This window comes from Myotis davidii, unplaced genomic scaffold (genome assembly GCF_000327345.1).
Source record: "Myotis davidii unplaced genomic scaffold, ASM32734v1 scaffold169, whole genome shotgun sequence".
Taxonomy (NCBI): Eukaryota; Metazoa; Chordata; class Mammalia; order Chiroptera; family Vespertilionidae; genus Myotis; species Myotis davidii.
In genome coordinates, this window is record NW_006383005.1 from 1,625,583 (window position 1) to 1,643,582 (window position 18,000).

The 18,000-nt window shown below is 41.8% G+C and overlaps 1 protein-coding gene across 1 annotated transcript in view; it reads right to left on the minus strand.

Moving 5' to 3' along the window:
* MRPL48 (mitochondrial ribosomal protein L48) overlaps positions 1-16,603 on the minus strand; it is a 49,294-nt gene extending 32,691 nt beyond the window's left edge. The window contains exons 1-3 of the mRNA XM_006777940.2: positions 16,111-16,603; positions 6,766-6,818; positions 2,752-2,789 (exon numbers count right to left, since the gene is read on the minus strand). Coding sequence (XP_006778003.1) covers positions 2,752-2,789; positions 6,766-6,818; positions 16,111-16,131 — 112 coding nt within the window. The 5' untranslated portion in view covers positions 16,132-16,603. The remainder of the gene's footprint in view (positions 1-2,751; positions 2,790-6,765; positions 6,819-16,110) is intronic.
* Positions 16,604-18,000: the final 1,397 nt, after the last annotated feature.

Genomic DNA, 18,000 nt, shown 5'->3' on the forward strand with positions numbered 1-18,000 from the left:
CAGCTTTTTCAGCTTCTTCCTGTGTGTGTGTGTGTGTGTGTGTGTGTGTGTGTTTTCCATATTCTCTAAAATGTATGTTTTTCACTTTTATAATCAGACATTCTGCTATTTCTTTTTAAATCTCCTGACAGGATGCAAAATGAAGTTCAGAGCATCAGTTGGTTTTCTTGCTAAAACTGTTTAACTTAAATCTAGTCAAACTTGTAGATCTAACTTTCAGTTTGTTGGAAGGGGACCAAAGAACATGTTACACAACACCATGAGAATCAGACAAATCAAGGAGGGAGGACATTTTATAAGACAAATGGATTGGCCCAATCAAAAAGTCACTGGTCACTGTTATAGGAAAAAAATGGTAGAGCTGTTCTAGATTAAAGGTAATGGAATAGTGAAATACAAAGTGTAAAACTATTGGCTTTTGGTTATAAACAAGGTCACAAAAGACATTTTGGGGACAACTGGGGAAGTGGATAAGGTATTAGATGATATTGGGGCATTATTAACCAGAGGCCCGGTGCACGACATTCATGCACTGGAGGCGGGGGTTGGGGGTGGGGTGGAAGGGAGGGGTCCCTCTGTCCGGCCTGCACCCTCTCGCAGTACAGGACCCCTCAGGGGATGTCCGACTGCCAGCAGGGAGTGGGCCTAAGCTAGCAGGCAGACATCCCCTGAGGAGTCCTTAGCAGTGCTGCGGAGGCGGGAGAGGCTCCTGCCACCACTGCTGTACTCGCCAGCCATGAGCCCAGCTTTCCCTGTTGGAGCTCCACTCAGCCAGAAGTCGGGCTTGCTGCTCCTTAGCACTGCCTGGGAGGTGGGAGAGGCTCCCGCCACCGCTGCTGCACTTGCCAGCCATGAGCCTGGTTTCTGGCTGAGCAACGTTCCCCCTGTGGGAGTGCACTGACCACCAGAGCGCTCCTGCATTGAGCGTCTGCCCCCTGGTGGTCAGTGCATGTCATAGCAACTGGTTATTCCGCTGTTTGGTCAATTTGCATATTAGCCTTTTATTATACAGGATTTTCTTGTGTGAGATAATGGTTTCGTGTCTCTTTAACAGAATGTAGAAAATGTCCTTATTTCTAGAAATGCATGCTGAAGTATTTAAAGGTGAAGTATCATGATGTCTAATACAGAAAACAAAATGTTAACAACAGTTAAATCTAAGTGGTAGGTACATAAGTGTTCATTGTAGTATTCTTGGGGGGGAAATATTTCTTACAAGACTGTAAGCTTCCAAATGGCAAGGACTATATCCTCTTAATTTTATATCCTCAGCACCTAACTCATATCCTGGTACAATAAATGTTTGCTGAGAGAACCAATAATAAAAAGAAGTCCATATTTTGAGATGCTGTGCTTTGGGGCTAAAAGAAATGATGATTCTCTATACATTGCAGCCATCTTCTAAAAGAATTAACAGATATCAAACCTCTTATACATTGCCTGGCACATATTAAGCACTCAGTAAATATCAGTTCCCTTCTTTACTCCCATTCCTTTGCTCTGATACTCTTTAGAAAAATGACTGATTTCATTGAAATACAATTGCTTTGAAATTTCTCACATAATAGACAAAGCAAAAATGGTTAATAATTAGATTGAAACAGATTAAAATTTATTGAGTTTATAAACCCCCCTTTGGGGGTCGAACAACCCTTTCACAGGGATCGCCTAAGACCATCGGAAAACACATATATAATTACATATTGTTTTGTGATTAGTCACTATGCTTTAATTATGTTCAATTTGTAACAATGAAATTGGGGATCACCACAACATGAAGAACTGTATTAAAGGGTTGTGACATTAGGAAGGTTGACAACCACTGAGTTAATCAGATTGAATGGACAGTCATTACAAAATACTAAGAGAAAAGCCCTAGCCTGGCAGATGATAGACATGAAAAATAAGTCTGGAATAGTAACACTAATAATAGAAATAATAACAAAAACATCTAACTTTCTGAGCACTTTATGTGTTTTACCTCACTGAATCTCCAAATAATTCACTGTAGTTAGTACTATAATTATCCCCATGTTTAAATTTTTATTTATTGCCAAACCGGTTTGGCTCAGTGGATAGAGCGTCGGCCTGCGGACTGAGGGGTCCCGGGTTCGATTCCAGTCAGGGGCATGTACCTTGGTTGTGGGCACATCCCCAGTGGGGGTTGTGCAGGAGGCAGCTGATCGATGTTTCTCTCTCATCGATGTTTCTAACTCTCTGTCCCTCTCCCATTTTATTTATTGATTGATCCTAGAGATAGAAGAAGAGAAAGGGAAGGAGAGGGTGGGGAGAGGGAGAGGGAGAGGGAGAAGAAGAGGCAGAGAGGCAGAAAGAAAGATATTGATTTGTTGTTCCACTTATTTATGCATTCATTGATTGACTCCTGTTTGTTCCCTAAACAAGGATCGAACCCACAACCCTGGTGCATTGGGACAATGCTCCAACCAACTAAGTTACCTGGTCACAGCCTAATTATCCCTATTTTTTAAAAGTGAGGAAACAAAGTTATGGGGAATTAGCCAAAGGTCACACAATAAATATGAGTTAGAGTTGGAATCTAAACAAACTGTAGAGCTCTAGCTCCTAACCATTTCTTTATGTTCTTGCCCACTATCCTATTCCATGTGAGGGCTTGGATTTGGTCCCCAGCCACTCTTCTCAAAGATATGTTAGGCATCCTTGTAGAAAAATTATTAGAATGTTAGAGAGTCACTTAACGTAAGCAGACTACACCAGGAAAAAAATACTTACCTGCAGAACAAGTGGGATTCTCTCCTGAAGTTCTGAACCTAAAAAGAGAGAGTATGGTGAATACAATTAGATACCTGCTATTTATTTGCAGTTATCAAAACTTGTATACACCTCATTAAGGATAAGTCAATGCCAGATATTTCCTCCTTCCCTCCTTTCCACAAATATTAAGTACCTACTATGTGTCAGCCAATGTACTTAGGTCTTGAGGATACAAAAATACAAAGTAAATGTCTCTATCTATGGTCTAGTTGGGAGAGAGATACTGTATGTAAACAAATGCGAAACATAGTATAGTACTGATCCAGAACAAAAACATGTACATGCCCGGCCGGCGTGGCTCAGTGGATAGAGCGTTGGCCTGCGGACTGAAGGGTCCGAGGTTCGATTCCGGTCAAGGGCATGTACCTTGGTTGCGGGCACATCCCAGTGTGGGGTGTGCAGGAGGCAGCTGATCGATGTTTCTCTATCATTGATGTTTCTAACTCTCTATCCCTCTCCCTTCCTCTCTGTAAAAAAATCAATAAAATATATTAAAAAAAACAAAAACAAAAACATGTACATGATTTGGTGAAACACAAAGGAAAGTGTGATCATTTCCACCAGGGAGGTGAAACTTTTCGAGCTGAGCTTTAAAAATAAACTGTTCTGGATTACTTACCCTAACAGGTAAAGCATTCTAAGCAGAGGGATAAAAGTGGTAAGTTTAGGGAACAGCAAGCAGCTGGATGTAAGTGGAATTTAAGCTGCAGGGAAGGAAACAAAGTGAAAGAGGTAATAGGGAGTCAGGTTATAAAGAACCTCGTGTGCTGTGCGAAGGAGTTTGGTCTTTATTCTGTATAGGCAGTGGGAAGCTCCTGGCAGAATCGAAGCACAGGAGTGATATGATCAAGATTAAGTTTTGGAAAGTTAACCCTGGCAGTAGGTGAGAAATGAATGGGAAGAGGTGAGACTGAGGCAAAAGAACCAATGAGGTGGTTCTTATAATAGCCTTGCATTAGAACATGCTCAGGGAAGATGGAGAGGAAGGGACAGCAATGAGAGCTAGACTGGATACAGAAGCCAGTGAATATGGAGGAGAATAAAATGGTTCTGTTTGGCCTTGGCCAGGTGGCCCATTTGGTTGGAGTGTCCTCCTATACACCAAAAGGTTGCAGGTTTGATCTCTGGTCAGGGCACAACAGGAGGCAACCCATTGATGATTCTCTCTCACATCAATGTTCTTTCTGTCTCTCTCCCTCCTGCTTCCTCTCTCTAAAATCAGTAACAATAATAATAATAAATAAGTACATAATTTAAAATGGTTCTGTTTGGTTGACTAGGTAATCAGAGTATTTTAATTCAGTATCCTGCAAAGCTTTGATGCTAAACTGTGGGACAAGTTAGAGACAGGCAGATCTGTGATTAAATGCTTATTCCACCATTTTCAAACTGTGACCTTAGGCAAGTTGTTTTGTGTCTCTGTAACACAGTTATCTCATCTCATGGGACTGAAAATGTATCTTAAACTCTCTGGGCCAGTTTCCTCTTTTTTATTTTAAATTTATTGATTTCACAGAGAGAGACAGAGGAAGGAAGGGAGGGGGGAGAGAGAGAAAAACAACATTGATGTGAGAGAGATATATTGATTGGCAGCCTCCTGCACATACCCCTCCTAGGCCTGGATTGGGCCTGCAGCCCAGGTACATGCCCTTGATCGGGAATTGAACCTGGATCCTTCAGTCCTCAGACTGATGCTCTCAACATTGAACAACACAGGCCAGAACCATTCATAGATTCTTGTATGTGCTCTAACTGGGGATTGAACCCAAAACATTGGCATATCAGAACGACACTAACCAACTGAGCTACCCGGCCACGGCCAGATACCTCTTTTGTAAAATAACAATATTTATATATTTGTCCTGTAGTGTTTTTGTTAATGTGAGAACATGTAAAATGCCTAGCATGGTGCCATAGTAAATGCATATTAAATAATTGACCGATTAATGGAAAAATAGATTAAGATGAAAAGGGAATAAGAGGAAAAGACTTCAATAAATGTAAAGGATTAAAGAATTCATCCAGGCTCATGTGGTCAGGAAGATATTCAATTCATTGTTTTATATCATGTGGCTGCCATGCATAAGACATTGTGGATATCTGATGAATAGAGAAATAAACTGCCAAATGCTCTTCATTATCATCCAGAGAAAAAACAATGGGGAGGTAGCATATTGTATATACAGAAGAGTGAAAGAACAACTTGGGTTTGAATCCTAACTCCAACTTACAGTGGGGCCTTGAGTTACGAGTTTAATTCGTTCTGTGACGGAGCTCGTAACTCACATTACTCGTATGTCAAATCAAAAAGTGAACGAGTGAGACACGTGATGCTGGGCTGATGTTGTGGCGTTCACTGTGACGTATGCTGCGCCAACTAGCGGTGGGGTATCTGAAGCTGGCTCATAACCCGAATTTTAGCTCGCAACTCAAAGCAAAAAATTGGCCGAGAGACAGCTCGTATCTCAAAAAACTCGTAGTCGGGACACTCGTAAGTCAAGGCCCCACTGTATATGTCATTTTTGAGCAATTGATTTACCATTTTGAACCTCAGTTATTTATGCATAAAATTGAGATAATATCACCTGCCTCACCAGATAATTATGAAGAACTATTAATTCATTCAACAATTATTTATTAAATGCCTACTATGTGTCAGACACCATTCTAGGCCCTTGGGATATAGAAGTAAACAAAACTATCAAGTCTTTATCCATATGATGATTATATTCTAGTGGGCAGGGTGAGGAAGACAGATAATTTAAATATATATACACATACATATATATAAAATGTGTCAGGTGATAATACCTGCTATGAAAAATAAAGCAAGGTAAGGGGACAGAGATTGATGGGAGGTGTAGTTAGAGAAGGCCTCCCTGATGATATAACATTTGGGCACAAACCTGAATAAAGTCAGAGGACAAACTATATGGATATCTGAGGGGAGAATGTGCAAAGATCCTTAGGTGGGAGAGTGGTTATGTCATCAAGGAATAGAAAGGGAGCTAGTGAGTAAGTAGTAGTATACAATGAGGGAACAGATTAGGTAAAGACTTGTAAGCCATGGTAGGATTGTAGAACTTATTTTGACGAAGATGGGAAAGTCTGAGAGAGAAGTAACATGAGCTAACTTGATTTTAAAAGAATCACTCTGATTTTAGTGTGAAGGATAGAAGACAAAAGTGAAGGCAGTGAGACCACTTAGAAGGCAGCATAATTGTAGTTAATACGTTAAGCACCATGTCAGTCACCGGTGACTGACACTATACTTTCCGTCTGGACCGGTCAGTCACTGATGCTGCCAGCATATCGGTGAAATCGGATATTGTGGGCTAAACGGAAAGGAAGACAATACAGGCTTGGCGCTTAACATGTTAAGAAAATAAGGTGCTGGTCCCTAGTAGTTTAGCAAAACAAATAGTTTGAGACCTGAATCTGGTTTAATTCTGTAATATTTCAAAAGTTAAGCCAACAGGATTTGTTAAAGAATTGAATGTAGAGTGAGAGAAATAACAATGTCAAGGATCACTCCAAGGATTCTGGCCTAAGCAACCAGATGAATGGGGTTGTCATTCACTGAGAATGGATAAAGAGCAAGATGGCATGCCCTAGCTGGTTTGGCTCATTGGATAGAGCGTCAGCCTGCAGACTGAAGGGTCCCAGGTTTGATTCCAGTCAAGGGCACGTGCCTGGGCTGTAGGCTCCATCCCCTAAAGGGGGCGTGCAGGAAGCAGCTGATCAACGATTCTCTCTCATCATTAATGTTTCTCCCTCTCCCTCTCCCTCTCCCTGTCCCTCTCCCTTCCTCTCTGAAATAAAAAAATAAAAAAGAGCAAGATGGCAGAGGTGTTCATGCTCCAGATGCTTAGTAGACATGCAAGTGGAGATGATGAAAGAAAAATGCCGTGTGAATTACCTGGCAGAATGCAAATGTTAACTATATTCAACTATTATTATTAATATCCTTACCTTAAGAGAGGAAAGGCTTTCTTAAAAATGATATCATTCTTCAAACACAGCACCTACAGCAAAATAGCCACGTTAGGACAATCTTAAGCACTGTTAAACTTCCAAGCATCTCTTCACAAAGAGGCTAGAACTCAGTACACAAACCAAAAGGACCCAAAGGCTCTTGTCAGGCAAAGAAGCTGTCCTATAGTTAATATTAAATATGCAGGCAAACCAAGATCATCTTTTCTTTCTTATTCCACCCACTACAGAAAATGCTCAAAAAACAGAAGCCCCCCTTCCATCCTGCCCTGGGGGAGGGGAGCGCTTTTTGTTTTTTAAAGAAAAACCTTGTTTCCCCTTTCTAACTTGATCTATTTTTCTAATATCGATCAACAACTATGATGCTTCTGCCAAGCACAGGCACTATGCAACAGACTTTCTTAACTTCTTCCCGAATTCTCAAAACACTTGAAAGCAATTTTATAGATGAGGCAACTAAGGCCCACTGAGGTTACAGTCCAGGAAATTATCTATGATAATAAAAGTGTAATATGCTAATTAGACCATACGACCTTCCGGATGAAGCCGACTGCAAGGGAAGCCCGGGTCCCGGGTGCCAGAGGGAAGCCGGTGCTGGCAGTCGGGGGAAGGAAGGCCTACTCTTACACAAATTTTAAAGTTTATTTTTTAAAAGATTATTATAAAATAAATAAACAAAAAGACTATTATTATGTGCCAACTACAGTACTGTGCTGAATATTAAAGGGAATATAAAACAAAATGTGCCCGGCTGGTGTGGCTAAAAGAAACAATTGGATATAAATCTGGATAAGGTATTAGATATATTGGGGCATTATTATTATTATTAACCAGAGGCCCAAAAAGGTTGTTGGTGCACGACAACAACTATGAAATGTTGTTCACAATGTGGTTGAGCATTGACCTATGAACCAGAACCAGGAGGTCACAGTTCAATTCCCTGTCAAGGTATATGCCTGGGTTGTGGGCTGGATCCCCAGAGTGAGGCATGCAGGAGGCAGCCAATCAATGATTCCCTTATCATTTATGTTTCTCTCTCTCTCTCTCCCTTTCTCTGTGAAATCAATAAAAATATATTTAAAAAATAAAAAAAATGTAACATGAATAAACTTTGAAAATATTATGCTAAGTGATAGAAATCAGTCACAAGGGCCAAATATTGTATGACTACATTTATATGAAATACTGGGAATAGGCAAATCTATAGTGAAAGTGATTAGTGGTTGACTAGGGCTGAGGATCCGAGGAGCTGGGAATGACAGCCAAGGTATATGGGGTTTTTTCGATGATGAAATGTTCTAAAATTGATTGTAGTGATGGTTGCACAACTCTGAATATATTAAAAGCCATTGAATTGCACATTTTAAATAGGTGAATTATATAGTACTTGAATTATATCTCTATAAATCTGTTAAAAATATAAGCACCGCCCTGGCAGGTGTGGCTCAGTTGGTTGAAGTGTCATCTAGTACATCATGAGCTCAGGGCACAAGGCTGCAGGTTTAGCCACCCAGTCTGGGCATGTGTAGGAGGTAACTGATTGATGTTTTGCTCGCACATTGATGTCTCTCTCTCTCTCTCTCTCTCTCTCTCCCCCCACCCCCGCCCTCCTCTCTCTAAATTCAATTTTAAAAAGTTGAAGAAATGTAAGCACAATCCCTACCCCATAGTTCAAATGGCTGGGGATATGGTATACATTTCTATCAAACAGCTAAGCAATAGTATAAGCATTATATGATTAAGGCACAATAAGGCCTATGAACAAGCACTTTCGGCAGGAAATCCAGGCAGAGATGGCCAGAGAAATTCTTAGTTTTTGGAGTATTAAAGACATTGCTGAGAATTTTCTCAAAGACATGAACCTTCTTCCCAGACAAATACATATAGGCATAAATAGACATACTACTTTAAGAGGTTGACTAAAACTCTTAACATCACCCATAGATCAGTATGCTAAACCAAGAGATCCTCAGGGGCAAGGGTAATGTACTGTCATATTCCTCTCAGGCACACTGTAGACATTCAATCAGGTTTTGTTTTGGTGAATAAATAAATGATTAGAAAGAAGTGATAAGCAATGCTACTACCTGTTGAATGCCTACCATGTGTCTAAATCATAATTCCCTTATAAGTTAAGTATTATTATCCCATTTTTGCAGTTGAGGAAACTGAGATTAAGTAATTTACCCAAAGCCAAACAACTACTCTCAGAACTAGCATAGGATCTTAGGTTTCTCTGATTTCAAAGAAAATAATTTTCTATTTTACACCCTCTCTCACATAAATGAATGTTTTGGTGCTTAGGAAATGTTCAAGTTTAGGAAAAGTCTCCCAGAGTATGTGAGGTCATGATGAATAGGTGGAAGAGAGAACAAAGTACATTGACAATCCTAAAAATCACAATTAAATCAGATACTAAAAGACTTTGTAAAGTATGTGTGCAAAATGCTTAACCTAACATAAAAGATAGAGAGTAGGCAGCTGTGAGCCCCAGGAAACAGGAACACCAACTGGCTCCCCCACCTCTAGCCACCATATTGTGGACCTTAAGAAGGAAAATAACTGCAAAGGACTCCTCATGGTTAACTGGGTCCAAATTCCTAACCAGAGTCCAGCAGCCATTAGGGACAGAGGCTTCTGATGTACTCTGCATCTCAGGGAAAAGGAACAGAGTGAGTTACCAATCTCCTGCACTGTGTTCAGTCAACCCTTATAAAGGAGTTCCTGGTTACTATATTTTGACCAATGGGCTGAGACCTGCCTCATTCAATGAGAACTGCTCAACCATATCCTCATTTGCATACTTACTGACCAATCAGATCAACTCCACAATGACCAATTAGAATATGGGATTCTGACCAATCAGAGCAGTGCTATTTGAACCAATCAGAATGTGCAAATTTGTATTCCTCATTTGCATAAAAGCGGAAGCTCCCTTATTTAAATAAGGGAGCTTCCGCTTTGTCCTCATGGAGTGCACTTTCTCAGTTTCTATCAGAGGCTGTGTTTCCCGGGTTTGCAAGCTGTTCATGTGATTAAAGTTTCTGCCCCTTCACCCCATCCTAAATTGGGGACTCCTTTTGGGGTTGGATTGGTGGCAGCAACCTTTTGTCAACAGTACCTTGGCTAGTGCTTCCCTCTGAAGTTAGAACAAATGATTCTAAGGTTCCTCCAGTCCCAAGATCTGTCAACCATCATCACAAGCAGAACAGAAATCCAGTGAACAGAATATATTCTTAAATGGGTCACTTCATACAGAGGAAGTATTGGATGGGAAGAAAGATCTAGATGAGACTGATTTTTCCTCACTTTAATTGTTCAGAGTCTCTGCAATAGCAAAGGATGTAATTATCTAAAAGCCAGGCTTAAAGGCTGACAACTTTCTGGAAGACATTCAAACTGTGGTGTGAACGCTGCTTCCTTTCAGCTCTGGGAAATGTGCTTCCTCCCCCTGCAATGCTCAGCATTATTTATCGGGACCAAAGTAATCTATTTTGGGACTGCACCCACAAATACCCCTCCTCCCAGTCAGCAAATGAAGAACAGCTCCAGCTCAGGAGCAAATGGAAGAGGAGGACGGTCATGCTAGTGAATGAATGAATGAGGACACAGCTGCCACAATGAGATATAAAAATACTTGTCCCAGGAGCTTGGGAGCCAAGAACTGGAAAGGACTTCACAGCTACCAAAGAAGAGAAGTCAGGGGACAAAACCTTATAATTCACTAGGGGGCTGGTGCACTAAAATTCATGCACGGGGGGTGGGGAATCCCTCAGCCCGGCCTGCACCCTCTCGGTCTGGAAGCCCTCAGGGGCCTAAGCCGCAGTCTGGCCTCCCTTTGCGGGAGGTGAACGGTGGGCCAGTAGGGGGACAGCTCCAGCCGGCGAGTGGCCAGTCCTGCCCCCCAATCGCCTCTCCACCACCGCCAGTTGCTGCTGCCGCCCCCTGATTGGCATCCCCTCCCTCTGCCCACTGGCACCCACCTTGGTTGGCCTGGCACCACTCACTCACTGGCCCTGCCCCCCACCCCCAATGGTAGTTACACCATTCAGTCATTTTGCATATTAGGCTTTTATTATATAGGATGAGCAGCCTTAGACACCAGAGCCCCAAAGTGGGTAGTGCCAGCAGTGGGCCAGGGGCCCATGAGGAAACAACTGAGAGGTGTTTTATGAAGACTAACAGAATATATCTGTATATTAACAAATATTATCTAAAATAGCATTTTTACTATTACTTAGCCCTAGCCGGTTTGGCTCAGTGGATAAAATAGCATTTTTACTATTACTTATGGAGTACATCCTTTGTGCTAAGCACTTTACACATACTCTTTATGCCAAAGGTAGAGTCATTATTGAGATAATTGTCTGTTTTATAGAGGAAAATACAGAGGCTTAGGTTCAATTGCTCAAAGTTATAAGCTTGGTGAGAGGTGCCAAGAATTCAACCCCACGTTGGACTGAATCCAAAGCCCTCGATTTCCATTCTGCCACTTACCTCTCAAAAGAGTAATACCAATTCATATTAGTGAAGTGAGTATGCTCATAATAGCCTAAATAATCCTATTTGTTAAGCACCTGCTATATGCCAAACATCATTTCCTTTATTGCTCACAACGATTCTGTGAGGTAGATATTTATACTCCCGTTTTACTGTGAGGATACCAAAGCTCAGAAAGGTGAATTAATATGTCCAATGCACATAGCTAGTACATAAGTTCTAGCTGACCTTTTTCTAAGTTCTTTCAAAACTGCTTTTGTTTATAATTTTCCTCTAGCCATTCTCTTCTGATGTTGAGGTTGTTGCATGGCTATGACTTAAAGAATGAGAGACTATCAAAGTCGGTCTTTGCACTGAGTCTTTATGGCAGTTAGGGGCACCGGTTATAAATTCACAAAGACCTGGGTTTGAATATTAGCACTTCCATTTTACTAGCTGTATGAGCTTTGGCAAGGCACTAAAGGAATTCATGGCCTCAGATACTGTATGATTTCATTTATATGAAATGACCGGAACAGACAAACCCATAGAGACAGAAAGTAGATTAGTGGTTACCAGGGGGTGGACAGGGGTATTGGGGGAATGATAAGTGACTTGTTATGGGCACAGGGTTTCTTTTTGGAGTGATGAAAATATTCTGGAACTAGATAGTGGTGATAGCTGCACAGTTTTGTGAATATGCTAAAAACCACTGAGTTGTCCACTTTTAAAGGGTGAATATTATGGTATGTGAATGATATCTCAGTATTTTTTTAAAAAGAAATATCTGGCCTCACATCATAACTGCTAGATGGCCCAATTCCCTAACATTCTCCAGGACTAAATTCAGTTCAAAACACCTGTGGTCATCTCCTGAACTGTAAGCCCACTCCTCTACTGCCTCCCCAACTCTCATCCCCATACTTCTCTGCACATTCTCCCTTGATCCAAGCCCCACTGCTTCTCTCCCAAGTTCCTTGGGGCCCTCTGAAATTCCCAGTGTGTTCTCATTTCGGGGTTTTTGCACATGCTCTTTATCATAAAAAAAGAGAAAAAGTTCTATCATTCTTTAAGTCATAGTCATGTGACAACCTCAGAATACTTTCCTGACTGTGCAGACTTGCTTGGATCCTGCATGTTACACATCCATACAACACCCAGAATCTTTCTTTTATGGCATTTATCACACAAAGTTACCTATTTAATTCCTTTTGCTAGGAATACAAGTTCCATGAAAACAGGAAAAGCTACATCCCAGCATCTAGCACATTTTCTACACATAGCAAGTGCTCAATAAACATTTTTAAAAATATTTTAAAAATTGATTTCAGAGAGAGAGGGAGAGAGAGACAGAAACATCAGTGATGAGAATCATTGATCGGCTGCCTCCTGCATGCCCCAAACTGGGGATCGAGCCCGCAACCCGGGCATGTGCCCTGACTGGGAATCGAACTGTGACCTCCTGGTTCAAAGGTCGACTCTTAACCACTAAGCTACACCGGCTGGGCTCAATAAATATTTACTGATTGAATTAGTAAATGCCTCCAAACCTTCCTTATCTCTAAAGAGGTTATAAAAATATTTACCTCATAGAATTGTTTATATGATTAAATTAGATAATATATAAAAAGGGCTTAGCAAGTGCAAGGCACATTGTCAATGGTAGAATAAGTAGCATTGATGATAGCGGTGGTGATTGTTCAGCTACTCATTTACTAAACAATATATATCTTAGTGTGTGATGGGTGCTGAAGATAAAACCATGAACAAAGTAGAAAAATGTCCCTGTCCTCCACTTATAGTCTAGCAGTGACCAGGATATAGTGAACTTCTTGACAATTTTCCTGGGATTTTGGACTCCCTGCCCTTCTAGGCACTGTACATTTGTTTCCTATTTCCTATCTTCTTATGTCCTCCTAATTCATGTCTGTTGATTTGTCACTTGTTCATATGAACTCTGCTCCATGTTAGCCCTCAATGGTTTCACTTGAACTAGGAGATCTGCCCCCATAGTTGAGTAGCTCTTTCTGGGCTGTCATCTGGATCAATCAATATGTATTCTGGGTTTGATGAAAATCAGCATTAGTGTCTTAGTCAGATCCACTCTGTTCTACTACTTCTTTTTTTTAAATGTTTTTTATTTCAGAGAGAGAGGAAGGGAAGCAATAGAAACATCCATCTCTATCAGTGTTTACTAATTTCAGAGAGAAAAGGAAAAGAGAGATAGAAACATCTATCGGCTGCCTCTTGCATGCCCGTACTGGGGACTGAGCCAGCAACCTGGGCATGTGCCCTGACCAGGTATTGAACTGGCAACCTCTGGATTCATAGGTCAATGCTAAATCATTTAGCCACACCGGCCAGGCCTGTACTACTTCTACTGACCCAAGGAGGTACATGATTCCATCCAGTTTTATTCCAATAAAGCTGGGCTTCTCACTCATCTACAATTTGAGATTATTGTAAGCTAAAATGTCTTAGGGTCCCAAAGAAAGATAATTGAGCTAGGAGTTTGAAGTACTATTCTTAGCTTTACCAAGTCAATATCATGTAATGTCAACATTTATTCAATCACTTATTCATTCAGTACCTACTGTAGATGAGTACATTTGAACACAAAGAAAATACAGTTGCCTACCCTTAAATATTTCTAGTGAGGATGGCAGATGTACAAATTATTTATTACATTGCAATGTGAGATCAGTATGATGGACTGTATAGATCACAAAAAAGGAAGGATTGACAATGCGGAAGGTGAAAGAAAGCTTTCATTCTTCATTTCACAGATTAGGAAAACCAAGATTATTATCAAAGTAAGGAGATGTGAAATACTCAGAAAAGGAAAGACAGTGGGGTCTTAGAGAGGTGGAAAACCTAGGCCCGTGGTCGGCAAACTGCGGCTGGCGAGCCACATGCGGCTCTTTGGCACCTTGAGTGTGGCTCTTCCTAAGCCTTAGGAGTACCCTAATTAAGTTAATAACAATGTACCTACCTATATAGTTTAAGTTTAAAAACTTTGGCTCTCAAAAGAAATTTCAATCTTTGTACTGTTGATATTTGGCTCTGTTGACTAATGAGTTTGCTGACCACTGAGCTAGGCTATAGTCTCAGTACTACCACTTAAGAGGCTATTGTCCTATAAGCAAGGAGTTCATTCATTCAAGCATTCAGGAAAACATTTGAGAAACTATTATGTTCCAGACAGTGCCAGTAGCGTCCATATCCTCATCTTGTACCTGCCGGGATCATCTCATAATATTATGAAGATCAAATTAAATTATGCAGGTGAAGCCATTTATTAATTACAGAATAATGTCAATATTCCTATTTGTATAGTCCTACATACCTTACAAAGTAGTCTTACATTATCTTCTATAATCTCTTAGATTCTAAACAACAATTTCATATAGTGGGCATCATGACCTGCATTTTACAGATGTGAAACTGAAGCCGAGAGAGGTCACATAACCTGCCTAAGGTCATACAACTGGCAAGAGAGAGAATCCCATTGGTTTTCTTCGTAACCGTAAAGTATTACGAACACTCCCAGACAGGCCGAGACAAGGATGCTCATAAGACTGCACATGATTAGGTGTCAAAACATAACACCAGCCAGGAGTTCAGGGAATAAAGAGGCGCGTTAGCCGGCGTAATCAGAAACATCTTGTGGAAAAGACGCGGTGAGCTGGGCCTGAGGGATGGAGCGTTTGGACGGGCGGTCAGGGCACTTCAAGTGAGAAGGCCCCACGGGATCAAGGATCAGGAATTAAGCATTTGGCAAAGGAAGGACAAGCAGCGGCGGATGAAACAGTCTACAAAGGGGTGGAGAAGGGGCAGCGGCATCAGACTCGGGAGGACCCTAAACGCCCGCCTGTGACGGCCTAACGACAGGTTTGCATGGGCTGCCTGGAGCCCCGGATGGTCAAAACAGGGTTCCCCCCTCCCAGCATCCTCGGCATCAAGGCAAGCAGAGCAGGAGCACGGAGCCACCCGTCTGTCTTTAACCATAGAAGCTGGAAACTTTCTGATTGTTTTCTATTATCCTCTCACTAGACCTGGCCCAATGCCCACCATTTGGCTCAGGTGAACCACAGTGAGTTATTGCACGCAGAATGAAGTCGGCTTGGGCCCTGAAGGAAACGAAGCCGGAGAAATTCAGGGGCTGCCCCCAGATAATTACTAGTCGATCCATGAGCAGCGATGAACCTGCTAATGTGCATCGAGGAAACAGAGTCTCCACAATTAATACCTAAAATGAAATTCTGACATAAATCACTGAAAAGTAAGTCATTATTCTGAGAAGCACAACTGACAGAGCGCAACTGAAATCTGTTCGATCTGTTAAGAGGACAAGGGAGGGCCAAGGAATGTCTTCACAGCGGCGCATCGGTTTTACTGCAGTCACTCACGGTTTCATAAGGAAACATGTGTTTTATTACCGCCCTTCCCTTACCGCCAAGTAGCCTCACATCCCAATCAGTTCAAGTCAAAAAGGGTATTCTTAGGGAAAATTCTGGAACTTGATGAGTTAATACAAAGATAAAACGATCTGGGGCCTATCCTGGTGCTATGACTCCCGTCATGGGGATCGTCTGTTTTCAGGCCGCTGGGCGGCGAGGGCGGAATTGCGTGGCGCGCAGAACGGTGCGGCAGGCGCACCCGGAGCGGAGAGGAGGGAGCGCAGCGCTTGGATTACAAGGCGCCGCGTGTGCTGCTGGGAAGAGCCTGGTTTTCGCCATTTTCTATACCCGGATGTCTGCAGGGGCGGTGATAGTCCGGGACACCTCCCAGCCCTGCTCTCCCCGCCGCCTCCCCCGCGCGCGGCGCGCGTGGAACCCACGTTACCTTCCCCAGAGTTCCGTTCATCCTTTGCTTCTGCGGCCTGTTACTGTGCAAAATGAAGATCGACCCAAGCAGCTGCAGCCCCGGGGCGGTTCACAACACGGACGGACTGGCCTTGTTCGGGTCCCGTAACAATCTCCGACCGAGACTCCCTCAACTCCCGCAGCACCTTGGTTCCGGCAGCTTCTGAGATTCGATGTCCAGAAATGCTCTGCAGACTCCGCCCTCCCTGCAGCTCAAGTGTATCACCTTCACTGCTTTCTCCAGGCAGAATTGATCGCTATCCCTCGCCGCCCAGATACGTGGCACACAATTCTGCTGTTTTCTCTGCCATACTGTATATTGCTTCCGTCTCTTTCCCATATTTGATTCTGAGTTCCTCAAGGACTGAATCCTGTCTGATTAATTCATTCAGGCGCCTAGCACAGGACATGGAGAGTAGACTTCTAACCTCGGTTTAAAAACTGATTAATCCTCCCCCGACCCCCAATAAATAAATAAATAAATAAATAAAATAAAAACTGATTAATCCTAAGTAAGCTTTTCTGACATGCACTTGCCTTGTAGCCCTGGAGGGGAACCTCAGTTGGTTAGAGCAGTGTGCCGATATGCCAAGGTTGCTGGTTCGATCTCCGTCAGGACACGTACAACAATCAACCAGTGAATGCATAAATAAGTGGAAGAACAAATCAATCTTTCTCCCTCTCTCTCCAAAAAATAACGTTAGTTTAATACTAGTTGATAATAACTATTCTTTAGAGGGACCACTATGGGCAATGCATTATGCTGGGCACTTAACTGTGAATTTACCTCTTTAGGTGGTCTCTTAGCAACTCCGCCTCAATTTACCTGTATAGCCCTTTGTAGCTCCTTGGAATTTAAGCATAGGAAGGATTGATAAAACAATAGGATAAAAAATCTTGACAGGGTTTCTGACAACAAAGCAAGCTCCCTATCACTGAAGCCCCCTTCATATTTACCAGTTTTTACACTTTGCTAAGAACAACAATAACAAAAACAGTAGCAGCAGCAATAATAATAATAATAGCAACAATAACCGCATATTTGTTATTTCACTTGATGTTCACCTTTTTTTTTTCACTTGATACTGCCTTTATGTGACTAGGTACTCCCTTCACATAGAAGGGAGTTTTTGTATCTCTGTGATTGTAAATCTCCATTGCTTTATAACTGTTTATGACTTGGTCTTCCTACTAATCTCTATGAGCCACTTCTTTAAAAAATGTATATATTTGCCCGAACTGGTTTGGCTCAGTGGATAGAACATCAGATAGCAGACTGAAGGGTCCCAGGTTTGATTCTGGTCAAGTTCAGGAGCATGTACCTTGTTTGCAAGCTCAACCCCTGGCTCTGGTCAGCAACGAATTGATGTATCTCTCTCACATTGATGTTTCTCTTTCTGTCTCTCTTCCTCCCTTCCACTCTCTCTAAAAAAATCACGTTACCTTTTTTGTGTGTGATGAGAGCACCTAAAATCTACAGTCTTAGCATATTTCCAGTATTTAATACAATATTTTTAACTAGAGTCATGCTGTACATTAGATCTCTAGACTTATTCATCCTATGTAACTGGAACTTTGTAACCTTTGAACAACATCTCCTATTCTCTCCCTCACCCCTCACCCCACACCAAGCCCTGGTAACTACATTCTATACTTTGCTCCTGTGAGTTTGACTATTTTAGATTCCACATATAAATGAGATCATGGAATATTTGCCTTTCTGTGCATGGCTTATTTCACTTAGCATAATGTCCTCCAGGTTCATCCATGTTGTCGCAAATGACAGGTTTTCCTACTTTTTTTAAATTTAAAGAATAGTTTATTGATTTTGAGAGAGAGGAAGGGAGAAGAGAGGAACATCAGCTGCCTT